At 36.6% G+C, this 16212-nt stretch overlaps 1 protein-coding gene across 1 annotated transcript in view; it reads right to left on the bottom strand.

The window, feature by feature from the left end:
* The window catches only part of FBXL17 (F-box and leucine rich repeat protein 17), a 313938-nt gene that overhangs the window by 104318 nt on the left and 193408 nt on the right, over positions 1-16212 (bottom strand). The window contains exon 7 of the mRNA XM_033086616.1: positions 10349-10425. Coding sequence (XP_032942507.1) covers positions 10349-10425 — 77 coding nt within the window. The remainder of the gene's footprint in view (positions 1-10348; positions 10426-16212) is intronic.

The raw sequence follows: 16212 nt of genomic DNA, 5'->3' as shown, positions 1-16212 counted from the left end.
TCCGTCCGTGCCCGCCGCCACTGCCGTAGGAGCGGGGGTAGCTCCGTCCCTGCCTGCCGCTGCGGGGCAGCGTCAGCCCGGGGTGACCGAGCCCAATGGCAGCGGTGGCTGGCCCTGAGCAGCGGGCGGCGCTGAGCAGCGGCCGGCCCCGAGCCCAGTGGTAGCGGTGGCGGCCGGCTCCGAGCCCAGTGCACCGGCGGCAGCCGGCCCCGAGCCCACTGGCAGCAGTGGTCGGCCCCGAGCAGCAGCGCTGGGCTGGGCCACCTGGCCCCGTCGGCAGCCCCGAGCGGGCCGAGCCTGCACAGCCTTAGCTCAGCCAGTAAACCCCGCCCTCCCACGGTTCTGTTACTAATTGGCAATTTTGTTGCACACGGGTCCTTGCTGTGAACGACAGAGCGGCTTATATTCGGGTGCGGCTTATTTATGGACAAAAACCGAAATGTTTGCCAACACCCAGAGATGTGGCTTATACTCAGTGCGGCTTGTATTCGTGAATTTACTGTACTTATTGCTGCTCAAATATTATTGAGTTTTGTTCATCGTGTCTGATTTAAAAACAAAAGGAAAGTTAATGAAACTGGGTTTTACCAACATGAAAATGTAGCCAAATAGCCAGAAAGAGGCTTTACCTTTTTTCCCCAATATCACACACATTGATTTAAAACAAAGCTGTAGGCAACATAACCCTGCCACTGACTTTTAATGACATTTCAATGTTAACTGAAAAGAAGAAAACAAATATAATTACTTCACAAGGCATTTGTTTTTTTCTCTAAATAATAAGTTGAAAGGTAATGGTGAAACAAGTGCTTGTGGCCTAAGGAAAAATTCAGTGTGATAAATATGCAGCATAAAAAGCTCCCAATAGGAGGAGCCATTGGTTGACTAACCAAGAAATAGAAAGTTATTCTTACTTGTTAACACGTGTTAATTATCTTTTTTTTTTAAAGTTTTAGGTTCGTTTCATAAAAATAACATACCTTCCTTCTTCCCATAAATACAATACTTTGGTAAGATCTGAGCTGTACTCGGTGTTTATGAAAATGATGGAGTCAAAGCTGACTCACAGTTCACCAAAAGATGTAATAAGGTCAATGACCACAGGTATCATGTGAGATTTAGGCTGGGCTTTAGAGGGAAAAACCAGAAGTCTTTAGGATAGTAAATGAAGCACTGATAAAATGTTCAGAGACACATAGTGGATCCCCAGTCCATGGAGGTTTTAAAGAAATATCTAGGCAGAGCAGAGCCACAGAGAGCCAGACTGGACCTGATCAAGGGTGACATCCCCACCCTGGATGCCTGGCTGGACTGAGTGACTCAACACAGATCTCCTTCAATCAAAATTTCTATGATTTATTGATTGTATCAAATTAATAGTATGGCTAATGCTCTAATGCCAGACCTAGACTTTTGAGAAACCCTCACAAACAATAAACAATGATGATTTCATACTTGACTTTTTTTGTTTACTGGTTGCTCATTAAACTTCAGGATAATAATTTTTTTCAGTTAAATTGAGAAAATATTTCTGTTTAAGGTCCCCTAATTCACATACTCATAAAACAAGATGCATGAATTAATTAGGTATTTGAGAGAACACACATTTTAAAACATAAATTTGACTAGACAATTCTTAGTAATGTAGACTTACAGATTCAATCAAGCAACATATTTGATTTTTTACTTGAAACAGAGAGAAACGCTTTTACTGTATCTTCAAATTAAAATTATTTCTACAAAATGCAAATTAAAATTATTTATACAAAATGCAACCTATACAAAATAAGGAAGTATGAAAATATTATTTTCCATTTCATATTTATTCTAATATCCATACATAGCAAAAAACAGTTTTAAAAAATCCCAACAGAACATTGACCTGGACACCTCCCCCCGCCCACCCCCCCCCCCCAAAAAAAATTAATGTCCTCAGATTATTGAAAAATCTTGTAAGTTTGTAATCAGAATCATTATGCCTAGATAATAATATTTAAACATTCCCATATTTGCATTCTTTTTAGAAGTAACTAAACAGGTTGACATCGTGGCACGTATTTCTCATATCTATCACAAAATACATTAAAATGAACAAAATATTCCAAACCGCACATTATTTAGATTTTCAGATATATTAGAATTGTTTTCTTACACTATTCAAGAATTCTCTTTAACCATATTTCTTCATTTCTCTTTGTGCTAACAATCTTGTGTATCACATTTCTGGACATACTTTCCTACTCTTCGTATTAGGCATCTTGTAATTAGAAGAAACGTGGTTCAGTATGTGCAGCTAAAATTAAGGGATGATGGCACCAAGCCAAAGAGAACTACAGATAAAGTAGTCTTGCTGTCTGACTGTTCTGGAAAGATACTTGACATTTCAAAAGCTAAAATTATTCCACTTGAATTAAGGGAAACTAAAATACATAATTTAAACGCCACTTTGAGACAAATTTTTAATAGAAAACTCTTCAAATATTTGAAGTTGACCAAAACAAATTTTTATGTCAATTTAATAATTTTTGAAAGCACAATGATTACTTGATTATTTAGGAAGTAAATTACATTCCCTCCACTGGTAACAGTACGGTTTCTAGACTGTTCTATGCTGTGAAGAGTTTACAGTTTACAAAGACAGCATGAACTTCTTTGTATAATTCATTACAGATGTAAAAATCAAATGCTTTTGTCATAATAAAGCCAACGCAGAATCACAGTTATAGGAATGCAGAGGGGAAGTACCAGTCATTACATTTGACCAAATAAATTAAAATGTTTTTTGGATGCATCCTCTGTTCTTAGACAAGTAGATAAAAACCCATGTTATTAAATATTTTTAATAAGTATTTTGTTGATGAATTGTAATTCATGCTTCAAACTAAAGTGAATTTAAATTTATCAACTCCCTACTACTTGATATTTAAGTATTTGGCAAATCCAATAATTACACACAACATAATGTTAATAGCATAATTCTAAATTATGTCGTTAATGCATATTCATAGTGAGACCTCAGTAATTTGTGAAAAGACAGATATGTAGTAAAGCTGGAATTTGTTTACATGTTCTCCTTCCAATTGTTAAAAACATTGAAGCGCTGAACTGTTTTAATTAAACATTTAATGTTTTTAATTAAAAAAAATAAAGCTCTAAGCTAGTATTTATCATATCGCTGTGGTATTAGCAAAGTAATTTCCTTTTTATTCTAGTCAGTTACATCAATATCTTAATCACTGTTTTTTCATACATTTAAAGAAAAATAAAACCTTTCTAGGTATTCATTCCCTTAGCACAATCCTACTACAGAAGACTACACAAATCATTACAAGAATATTTTTTAAAAACTTAGGCATTCAAAATAACTACACTACTGATAAAACCGCAAACTATGAGTCATCAGTCCCCTCTGGGACTAATACCATGTTTATATGAATAATTTTGAACGTGCCAAATGTATGGATTTTTTAATGTATATTGTAATAGCTACTCCAGAAAATGTGGTTTAGGGGAAAATTTCAAACATATTCAGAAGTACAATTAATTAAATTTAAAACTGGATTATAGCAACAGTGGATTAATATGAGTTGTAATTTGGTGTTTATTAGAAAATATTACAGGTTTTAAATATTTAAATTGTTCTATTCAAGTCAGAAATAAATTAATGCTAAATAAAGTTTCACTATTGTTTTTATCAAGTAAATATACCTCTGACTGCAAATCAAATGTTCTTTTAGAATTGGTATTCCTCCTTGCAGGGTGACATAATAGATACCATTTGAAATGAAAGTATAAAATGACAATACATTTTGTTGGTAGTCTGAGGGTCAAAATCAAAATTAAAAACCAAAAAACAACAATTACCCTAATGCTCCTAATATAATCATAATTGCACAATTTGCACATAATCATTTATTTGCACTTTAAATCAGTCTTGAGTTTCACACACAAGTGTTTGGAATTATTACTTCTGTTGTATAATAGTTTACTAGGAGAGGCACCCAACACACTGGTTTTAATACAGGGTTTAACATAACAAGTGCACTGGAGGATTAAAGCTATATGTTTTTCTTTTAGGTCGCACAAAAAAAAAAAAAAAAGAAAATACAACTAACACAAGAGAACAGAAACCAGATCTTGAGTTAAATGGAAGTTTGGTTTTACATTAAAGTCTCCTAACACAGCAAATAAAGCAAGAACCTGAAACTGTATTTCTGGTAGTACATGCAGAGGTTGTGGCCACTTCAATTTTTGCTGTATCAGAAATATGTGTCTTGGAACTCAGAAATGAGATGCATTTTTCCTGAAAATTAACTTAAGCACTTCTCTCTAGTGATAAAACAGCACAAAATTAAACTTTCTATTATGACTGATAAATTGCTGCCAAATTTCACACCAAAGAATTGAAATAGCAACACAAAGTACTATGTTTCCCATTGAAAAGTGTAAATTAAAATAACAGTACCTGTGGATCTCTCTACAAGACAAATCAAACCTGAAGTACAACACATCTCTGATTTCCAGTCAGAACAAGCAACTGGGAACAAGCTGTGTACAAATCATAGACTTCTGCTCTGTTCATCTTGACGATTCAAAAGTATATCTAAATCCAGCTTCCTCCAGCTGGCTATTATACTGCATTATTTTTAAAGGTACGGGTTAAGGGGGACAACCCACCTCCCATTATTCAAAAGACAGTTTGAAATTTGGTCTCATCTCATTGCTTATACAGAAAATCCTTTATTATGTACCATAGAACAAAGGATTTGCAACTTTCTGTTATTTAAGAAATACGGTATTTTAGTAGTTTATCTCACTGCATGGGTCTTGAAGACACACAGTGGTATCTCAAATCAACTTCTAAAGAAAACTGCATGCCATTTTTGTGACATTGGGAATACAGATAAAACTTCAACAAAAAGAAAATTTGGGGTTTTGATAGTTATGAATTATATATGGTGCTGACAAGATTGTACAAGAGTTCTTTTCTGCTTCAGGGATTACTTTTGATAAAGTTTTAATTTGACTTTTCCTTATTAATGATTTCTACAGACAGATGACTGATGTTTTTCTATTCACTGCTGAACATTTCCTAAAGTTCCTAACAGAACTGAAAAAAAATGTCCTCTGCTAAGGTTCCATTCCCAAAATACATCAATACACAGCAATACTTTCCTCACATTAACAAGTCTCCTCATTTCAATGCCAACATGATCCCTTATGGAAACAAAATTAGGTGTCAATACCTGCAAGACTCCACAAGAGCAACTACTACAAACTATGACAACAATAAATAAATATAAAAGCAAACAAGTTTTTAAATGTCCTTACAAAAGCTCTACACTGCAATTTTTCCTCCTAGCTGAAGGGAAATTTTCAGAGGTTTTGAAATATCTGAAAAGACTCCAACTTCTCCCTGCACCCTCCAACATAAACAGTAATGCCATTATAATGGAGGAAAAGGCAGTAAGTTGTTATAGACATTGTTGGTTGGTTAAACTACATAAGAATCTGAAATTCACCTCTGGAAATATTTGCTTCAGAATTCAGAAAGAGCGAACATTTTAATGCCAAAAGCAAAGAAAACCTCTCTACTAGTTGCTAGATTTTGTGAAAGGAAGTATCGTTAATACATACAAGAGAGTACAGACTGCTTGCCACCTACTTACTCTTCAGGTAATTTAAATCTTACAGTCTCCTGGTTTTTGTATGCACAGTACATGCATACAAAAACCAAGCAAAGAACCTCGGAATTTGGCACTAAACATCAACAATCCAGCTGACTTACTTCAGTGAATTCAGGTTTCTGAATAACTAACAGAACAAAAACTGGACAGAAAATGTTTTGAAAACAGGCAATTTGAAAAAGGAATAGTAGCCATTTTAGAAAAGAAAAAGGCTACATATCTAATGAGGTTTTTTCAATACTCAGAATCTGATAGTTTTCAGCAAAAGACCACAGTTCATCTCAGCTCCTTGTGTCAAGCATTTCTTCTGAAAAGCTTTGTGCAATTACTTTACAGCTAGAAATAGAGACTTTTAAAATTACACAAAATCCAGAACTACTAGGTAATGGAAATTCTACAAGATAACTATGAAGACAACCGTCATCTTCTGCAGGTTACTTGGCAGGCAACATTGTGAGATAAATTTATTCCCTGCACTCTGCTAGCTGCACTTCTAGTAACGACCATTTGGGCACTTGTTTTTTTCAGAAAGCTCTTGGGTGATTTTGCAAGGCACAGTTGTACAAAATGCTGGATTTGAACACTTCCTGACAAACATTTTTCAAAGGTTACTCCTTTAGGAGTTTATTTTGGGGGGGGATGGTGTTTGGGCTCTTTCCCCTTGAAATTATTTTCTGCACTTATAGAGGAAACACTGGTCTGACTGCTTTAGAAAAGTGGAAGTAAAGCATTAGACTTTTATCTTTCACTACTGCAAAGACTGTGGTTGTAAAGTAATTCTTAGTAAATATGCACTTTACTGCAAGACCAGACCCTTAAAACATCTACTCCTGTTTCACAGACTAGTTTCATCGAGTCTTTTTGTCTTCGAGCACAAAATCTCACTTTTGTGTTTCAGAGTGCATAGCACTCTGCACTATTACAAAACTTGATAAGTAATAATTTACTTAAAACAAATTCCCAGCACTAAGGATATCAATAATACCCAGAACTTGAGCATAAAATTGAAGAGGTAGTTACACAATTCTGTGTGTGCTTGCTGCCCTAGCTCATTGCTCTGCATCTTTACATCAACCTAATTCATTTGACACACAGTCTCCCCACAGCTGAGAAAGTCCCGCTCTCTTACCACTTCTTAGGAAAGGTTTAAATACAAAATCTGCTATGTTTAAGTAAAGTTAAGGTTGTGACACAAATCAACAAAAGGCAGGAAATTCAAAGATAATACTGACAATCCATGCTTAATTCATGATTGCCTAACAAAAGGGCGAAACGCTACAAGGAGCTAATGTTTAGCTTTAACTTCACTCTGTCTCTGCTCTCGGGCAAACAGGGGTTTATCTCAAAATTTATACTAATTCAGTCTGTCCTGTCAGTCTGGATGCATTCTAAAGATTATTTAGCATTTAACAATGTGTTGGATTGCCAAACTAATTGTCAACATCCTAGCATGTTACAAGACATCATGAATTAAAAATACATCTTGAGAAAATTATGCTAGACTTACATAAGCATATAATAACATAATTTATTTCAGAATGAAGCAAAACACATTTTTGATATACAAAAATACAAAATTATTCATTTTGTAATGTAACATGAAATAAAGAACAGGGTTTTTTTCTCATCAGCTGACAGCTCTCAATATGTATACATACTTCAATTTTTGTTTGAATCCTATCTGTCTGTATACTATAAAGAATATCTTTCTGGTCAGAAAAATGTCAGAGAAAAGAATGCAGCCTATGGCTACATAATTAGAGTGCAGCGGGCTTTATTTAATCTTTTAGGCTTCCAAATAAAATGTAGTATTTTAGTGCACTATAAAAATGCATGCCTGGTAGCTTTGTATACTATCTATCCTATGCAGAAATTAGAAAACCAAAAGAAGGATGTTGATAAAATGACAAAGATCGCACTCCACAGCCTTCTCTAGAGGACATGAAATTACCTCACACATACATACCTTATTGAGTTAATTGAAGAACAACAATAACAATTTTTGCTGAAATTATTATTTCTTTATGAAAGTTATTATTGATAAGTTAATGCATCAAATGATTAAAATTTTGGTTGGAAATTAGCAATATTACTCTTTTTTTTCCCCAGTTACTAGGCAATTATGATCTTGTCCCAGGCATCAGAATTCTGTTAACTTTTGTAGCATAAAAAACCTACCACTGACCAGTTTCAAAAAGGAGTTTCAACATCCTGTATCTGTACAAACCTGATGTCAAGATTTTAATTGTCAAAGCAAAGACAACTCTGTGTTTCACCCTCAGGATAATCAAAAACACAGGATTGTGCTCCCACCCAGTCACAGTCTCACAGACCCTCAGACACTCCCTGGTAAAGCCCGAACAACTGCATGTGTGAAGTTGTTCAGTCTTTGTAAGACCATGGGACACCACCTAAAAGGCTCCTTCAGAAGTCAGGCATGTACTCCTCAGCTGATTTCCTCAACTGAGGACATGAGGGCTTCAAAAGCCTCTGAGGAACAGAGGCTGCTCTTCTCCCCTTGAGGAGAGAGACAGATTCTTAGATAAAGGAGATTCAACAATGAACAGAGCTTGCAGCACTGAGAGGGACTTGCTTTTTAAACTTACAAAAGCATCAAAAGCAAATGCGAGAAAGTCTTCAACTGAATTGCCATAAAATAAATGAGAAAAGGATGATGCCTGGCTCAACATTGCAACACTCTTGTAAACCTAATTAACATTCACTTGCTATCACATTTTTAATCTAAGTTAAAATCTTGACTTCCTTAGAAATCACAAATTATGCTTGTAAATTCTACTTTGTTACAGTTTGTTTTTCATTTTCAGCTCAGATATTAAAAGCAGAATTTATTTGTCAGGTCGGCATGCTGAGACATGCTGAAGACTATAATGCTAATCGATTAGTCAATACAGTATCAAAATCCAGTCAGTATCTCAGCTGTTTTACTGGACGCTTAATAGCAAAAATAGTTGCATTTTTAAGTGAATAGTAAAGCATCGTAGCAACACTATCAACAGAAAATATTCTCAAAGTCCCAGTAACTGAGTGCAGTGATGTTAAGTGACTGCAGATTACAACATGATAGTGACAGATGGGTCTTAGTATACAGAAGAGCAGCTGAGGTTGGATAGAGCTAATCAGCCAAAAGCTACATTTATTCTCTATTCCTTCATCCTCTGAAACACGCTTCCTGCCTTCTATCCACCTATGGCCTTTTTTCTCTCTTTATTCTTTCATAAATATGGTTTTCTTTGTCCTAGGTTTCTTTGCTTCAGTTTTTCAGTTGTTTCCCTTCTTTGGGGAAAAATAATGTTTTCCTCTGAGTAACTGCAGTGAATTAAGAGTGAAATCAGTTTGCAAAATTATTGATCCTCAAGACATGGATTCCACTGTGCCCATGATAACTCTTTCCACGTGGGGTGTCAGAGTCAGAAGGGACAAGATCCGCAGTACACAGACAGAAGGCTAAGTCTGCCTTCAGACTCCGTCCTGCACCTGTTGTCCTTTAGCAGTGACAAGAAGCACGTTCACTATTATCACCTTGTGTTCTACAGAAAATTTCCCTGCCTGAATTACCACAAGGCATTTCACAAATGCAGAAATTCATCTTGGACAAGTGCTGAGAAAAACTATTTTGAACTCTGAGAACAACTGTTCTGCCCATGGAAGTACAAATTACAGTAGACTAGAGGAAAGGGCAGTAAAGGCTCGTGTTCCCTCTCCTCTGGCACGGTCCAAGCTCTGCAGCTGCAACAGCTGCATGGTTCCAGTACTGTGGACATAAGGTGAACAGAACTCTGCAGAAAAACATACCCTTGAATGCACAATCAAACACTCCAAAGTGCAGAATTTGAAAAGCAAAACAGAAGAATGCATTCGTAACCACTGGAATGGCAATTTATCACTTCGACATAGTAATTCTTTATTAAAATCTAGGGACTATAAAGTTTAAAAAAAATACTGAATGAGAAACAAAATAGTCAACAAGCCTGGAATGAACATCTGAAATATACAGTTTGTAAATCCTACTGAAATGAAGGCATGTAAGTGGGAAACAGACATTTGAGAATCTGGTCTTGTGACAAAAATAAGTGTCTTATTTAAGGTCAGTGTCTTATTTGAAAAAGACACACAGTGTCCCCACAGAAAGAGTTTCCAAACAAGCACTTGTAAGTTTTCTTATATTAAATAAAAGATCTTTCTATGTGGCCCATCAGAGAGGACATTTAACTCCTAAGATGCTCCTCTCTCTTTTACCATAACAGAATTTTTTACGGATAATCAACCTCATTCAAATTTTATGGCCTACAACATCAAACCACATTCTTACTTGCTTAGTTATGCTTTTATAGCATCTAGAAACACATATATATTTTTTGATTTTTTCTCCTGGTCTCCAGAACTATTCAAAGGGGACCCTACCCAGTCTGCCCGGTAACTGCCAATTCTGTAAGGATACTTTGAAGCAAATACATATACTGACTTTTATACTTCCAGCCACAGATATTTTTAAGCAAATGAAATATTTTTTATAGATTTCCTATTTTTATGGATGAAGTTTTTGAAAATTTTTATCTCTACATTTCCGATACTTTGATAACAGTTCCTGTGAACTCCAGTTCAATCCTCACAAAAAATAAAGATATAGACATATCACGTACCATAGTCTGTGATCTTACAGGATACTAAATACAGTTCTTTCAGGTTCCGTCCTTCTCTGGCAATCACCTCCACACATCTGGAAAACACAGTAAAATGTGTTACTGTTATAAGTCAGTAAATCACTTTTAAATATTAAGAGTGCACTACACAGGTAAAATGTACTGTATCTCAGTTTCTTCATTTTGCAAATGGCTCCATACATTTCACTGAAAATGAATATGGCTACATGTTTACACTACAGAAAAATATTATTTTAAATTTAATATCTTAATATGGATATTCTCCTAAGTCTCTGGATATGTGAGTTGTTTGAAATGTATACAGACAAGCTCTTTGGAAAATTACACCAATGTGAATTTCCATTTCTTTATTACAGTAAATTCACGAATACAAGCCGCACTGAGTGTAAGGCGCATCACTGGGTGTTGGCAAACATTTTGTTTTTTGTCCATAAATAAGCCGCACCTGAGTATAAGCCGCTCTGCATTCGCAGGGAGGACCCGTGTGCAACAAAGTTGCCAAATAGTAACAGAATCGCGGCAGGGCGGGGCTTACTGGCTCGGCTCGGGCCATGAGGGCTCGAGGCTGCGGACAGGGCTGGGTGGCCCAGCTCAGCGCTGCCGCTCGGCAGGGTCGCTCGGGGCCGGTCACCGCCACCGCTGGGCTCGGTCACCCCGGCCCGGCGCTGCCCTGTGGCAGCAGCGGGGGCACAGAGCCTGCCGGCACCTGCGGCGGCCATGGGAGCTGGGGAGGTAGCCTGCCTGCTCCTGCGGCGGCGGCATGCGGGGACGGGAGCCCCCAAGCCGCAGGGCCAAGCGGAGAGAGCTGCCCGCCTTCCCCCGAGCCGCGGAGCCAGCAGGAGAGAGCCCCTGCTTCCCCCGAGCCGCGGGGCTAGCAGAAGAGAGCTGCCCCGCCTACCCCCAAGCCACGGGGCTAAGCAGGAGAGAGCTGCCCCGCCTTCCCCCGAGCCGTGGGGCCAGTAGGAGGGAGCTGCCCCTCCTTTCTCCGAGCAGCGGGGCCAGCAGGAGAGAGCTGCCCCGCCTTCCCCACCCCCTGTGCTGCCTGCATAGAGAGGCTCCACCCACCACACAACAGAGTAACAATTTGTAACAACCGCGTAAATGCAGGGTTTTACTGGCAGGAGCTCAACTTTGCAGTTTGCACTGACTTGGTTTGCATTCCCAGGGTTGAAAATGTCAGAAAATTATTCACATATTGGCCGCACCTGAATATTAGCCGCATTCCCGGTATGGGAGCAAAATTTTGGTCAAAACAGTGCGGCTTGTATTCGTGAAATTACTGTACTTTGCAAAGTTTCTGTTGCAAATTTTAAGCTTTGACAGCTTTCTTCTAGGGAAGAATTATAGATGCACTGTAATGAGCTCAAAATATAAGAAAATGGAATTTTAAATTCATGTTTGTATTTCTTCAGTGATTACTGCATGAGTCAGCATTGTTCAGGTCAAGAAATGTTACCCAATCATGGTGCTCCAACACATTGATGGAGAAGCTTGTATAGATGAGAAAACAGCTCATTCATTTGACTTATCATGACTGTGATGAATATACTATGAAACACAGAGGTTTTTATCATACTCTTGCTGTTTGTTTGTGTAAGCAAGAAAATTAATATGAATTGATTAATGAAATTAAATAGTAGCTTTTTATGTACTTATGACCAAGCCTATATTATAATGCTATGTTTCCAACTGCATTGTTTATAACTCAGAAATCACAGAATCATAAAATACGTTTTCAATCCTATTAATGTGGATCAGCTGTTCATTAAATCAGCTAGCATGACTATTGCGCTATTTTCCACATAGATACATTTTTAAAAGTGTATTTTATTGGATGAATTACAAGAATTTCTTCCAACCCAATATATTCAACTTCAATTTTCAGGTCAATTACTCAATCACTTACTCTGACACTTAAATCAACCCTTGAACGGTATACAAAATTAAATTACTTGCCAATTTTTAAGAAAATAAGTATTGTTGAATTTGTCATACTTTTGAAAGATACACCTAAATCCCCAGGGACCTTTTTCTTCCATTTATCACTGCTAATAGATTATCTCATAATCTAACTGTCCATGCTGGTAATTTTGGCTTTTAAAAGTAACCATCTAATTCTTACAGTTTACAATAAGGCAATAACTGAACAACAGCCCTTCATACCTATTTGTCCTCTCCCTGCTTCCATCTTCTAAAATGTACAGTGAAAATTCACAACTACTAATAAACAGTACACCTCTGACAGAATACCTTAATCACAGTTCCTTGAACATTATTATAAATATTCAACCCTGGAAAACTGTGAGAGCCTGATATTTAGAAATTTTGGCAATTCTTATAATTAGGTAAAGGTTACCCTACCTCATGAATACACAAAGAAAAGAAATAAATATTTACACCAGGACAATTCTTTTTTAATACAAGGTAACCTCAGAACTACACATTTTCTTAAATAAGGTAAGATTTAGAGCACTCAACACATTCCATATACATGGAAAATTTCTTCTGATCCTGTCAGACATGATTTTGAAGAACATACTCATCTTTTTTACCTGTTTTATTAAGATGACTAAGCCATGAGAAAGTATTTTTATTATTTATTCCATATTCCTAATAATGAGATTTTATTGCTAATATTAGTAAATTAATAAAAGAAAAATCATTATCACATATTTCATAAGTACTATTTTCACTAGGCATTCCAGCAAATAAGATATAATTGAAGAGTCAATGTACACTGATGTTAAAAGAAGTTTTTATTATCATATATATAATTTCGCAGAGTAATCATGTTATGAAATACTTCTTACCCTTGGATAAAATTGCTGAACCTAAAAAATATTTTGTAAACTGCTAAAAGGTTTACAAATTATTTTTGCTTATTTTTGCTCACTGAGAGACAACTAATCTAACAAAAACGAAGTATAGCAATCAGTATCAAAAAATACCATCACAAGGCAGTCAAGATGACATAAAAGACTAACTAATTTTCTCTACAACTTCAGTTGCACACCTTCTCAATCAGTCAGGGTCAATGTTGTATTATCTGCACAAATGTAAAAGCCCTTAACTGTGTAGCCCTTATAAATGCATCCTTTAATCCTTCCAGGTAGTGCCAGCTCTCAGAGTTAAAGTTCTTTAAAGTGGCTTGAGTGACTCCAGTCCTTTTCTCAGTGACATCTTGGAATCATCTCAGTTTCCTACTAGGAAAAGAAAACCTTCACAATATTCATTAAACAAGGAAGAAAAAAACCAAAATGTAAAAAGAAAAAAAGGTTAAAAAAAATGATGCTTTGACTGCCTCATTTCTTTCTGTTTTTTGAAAATATGAAAATAATCTAACATCTAAAAGAATGAGGTAATGGCACATTTAGTTTGGAGGAAAAAATTACATATACCTAAAATGTTGAATTGAATTTATGTGCTTTTGTGTGCTTTCTATACCTTGCATAAGTCAATCTAATTCCAGTTTTAATTTTTATTAACCTTTCTACAGATCATCCTCATGTAAATCAACTTACAGAGACAGAAGAAACACTTTACATGGTCTCATTTGCCTCTGCTCTATAGATGGTCACACAATAAATAACTGCTTGTAACAATTGACTTCTTTACAACATGAGGAAAAATAAGAGTTGTGTATTTATTGCTTTTACCTTTTAATCTTACTTATATATGACAACAAAGAAAAAGGTTAAAAGAAAAAAAATCAAATTAACCTTTTCTAGAAAGCAAGGATCATCTTAATTCTGTTGCAATAATCCATCAAAATGATGTCAGAATATTGTCATATCTATCTTTGGAAGTATTTATGATGTTGCTGAATTAGACAACAAAGCAGCCTAACCTAAAAAAACCCAAAACAAATAACCCAGCATCATACTGGAAATAAACAAAGAAAAGTTATTATTCAAAGCTGAGACAAATTTCAGAAGTGAGCATGCTAGATAACAGCCCTGTAAAACTTGGCGACTTATCCCCTTCTGTCAGGGACCTAACATGGATATGGTGGCAACAGCTCTGTGTCAAGGTTGAGAGAATGTCTTAAATGTCTTGACCCAACATTACTGAGCAGGCTGTTATCAGTTGTGCTAAATGTATTTAAATATAAATAATCTTCCAGAAATAAAAGAGATTTTTACACTCAAAATAACACATTGCCGAAGATGAGACAGGGAATAAAGAAATAAAACTATAGTTAGAGTTTTGCTAACATGTCTCGATGAGAGCTGGCCAAAGTTGAAATCTTTTCACTTCCTATTTTGCAAATGAGTATCATTTAGAAATATGTAACACATTAAAATATCAAAACAGAGAACACGAAAAATTTTAGGAAGACACTGTTTATTTATTAAACCTGAAAATGTTATCCAATAAATGCTTACACCAAGCTTTCCCCACTCAATATTTTATGAATACTGTTCTCTGACAGTCAGCCAATTCAGTTACATTGCATTTGATTCTAAAAGTAAGAAATTAATATCACATACTGTGAAATTTATAGTGCAATAAGGAGCAAGAAAAAGGCAAAAAGCACAAACTGGTTTGACATAAACCAGTCAATCAAACAATATTATGAAATCAAGAATATAACTAAAAATGTACCCAAATACTGTTAATTCAAAATAGTTACAAGACCACAGAAGTCTGTAAGATAACTGAGCATGTGAAACACTTAAAACACCCCAAAATTCATGACATTCAGAGACTACACTCCGAGACTAATAAACCTAAGATTGCCTCTTAGGTTTACAATTTCTTAAGATGTCTTTCTACTTAGAAAACTAAAAAAATCTCAAGATGAAAACTAAAAAAATCACAAGGTAAAAACAATGTTGCTCAACTTTTAGCAATTGCTATCAGGAGAAAACTCTCCATCTGGGTTACAGAAACTACAGAAATTTATCCACTAACACGTACCTGTGTAAACCACTCTTCCTACCTGGTCTGTAGACACATAAAATTACTTAGGTCTACAAAGAATAACTGGTATAAAGCTTCTCTGTCAACATTCTTTTGTCTTCAGAAGCCATAAAACTGCATGACTGAAACACAGATACATCTACTAGAAATTTCAAATTTAGGCCCATATTCTTGACAACTTCACACATACAAATATGTGCAATGATTTCTCAGAGTCAAGGTTCATGACTTAAAAAAAAAAAAAAATTAAAAAAAATATAAAAAAAATGAAAAACTTTAATAAACTAGAAAAAATAACTACAGTAATTTCACAACTACAAGGCGCACTGGATTATAAGGTACTTCCACGTGTCAGCAAATTTCCGAACTTTTGCCCATATATAAGGTGCACTGAACAATAAGGCACACTTTTTTTTTGCAGCGAGGATCCGCCACCAGCTTCCCCCGCGTAGTTGCTGGCCACGGCCCCACCTCCACCCGGTAGCCATGGCACCATAGCCCCGCAGCCCTGCCTGCACTCGGCAGCCGTGGCACTGTGGCCCCGCCTCCACCTGGCTGCCGCGGCACCACAGCCCCATGGCCTCGCCTCCACCCGGCAGCCACAGCCCCGTGGCCCTGCCTGCACCCATCAGCCACGGCACTGTGGCTCCGCCTGTACCTGCTGGCTACAGCCCTGCTGGCTCCCCCCACAGCTCACCGCTTGCACTTCCGGGTTGGCAAATTTCCGAACTTTGTCCATATATAAGGCACATCGGATTATAAGGCTCACTTCTGGGTTTCCATCAAAATTTTAGTCAAAAGGGTACGCCTTATAGTTGTGAAATTACTGCAATTTGAAATCCTGTATTTTTTCTTCTCTTATCAATTGATCCCTACATTCCTTGTCCTGAATGGAAGCTTAAGGTTAATGAAATGAACTG

The sequence above is a fragment of the Catharus ustulatus genome (genome assembly GCF_009819885.2).
Source record: "Catharus ustulatus isolate bCatUst1 chromosome Z unlocalized genomic scaffold, bCatUst1.pri.v2 scaffold_29_arrow_ctg1, whole genome shotgun sequence".
NCBI lineage: Eukaryota > Metazoa > Chordata > Aves > Passeriformes > Turdidae > Catharus > Catharus ustulatus.
The sequence above is the reverse complement of the archived record's forward strand: the minus strand, read 5'-3'. Positions and strand labels throughout refer to the sequence as shown.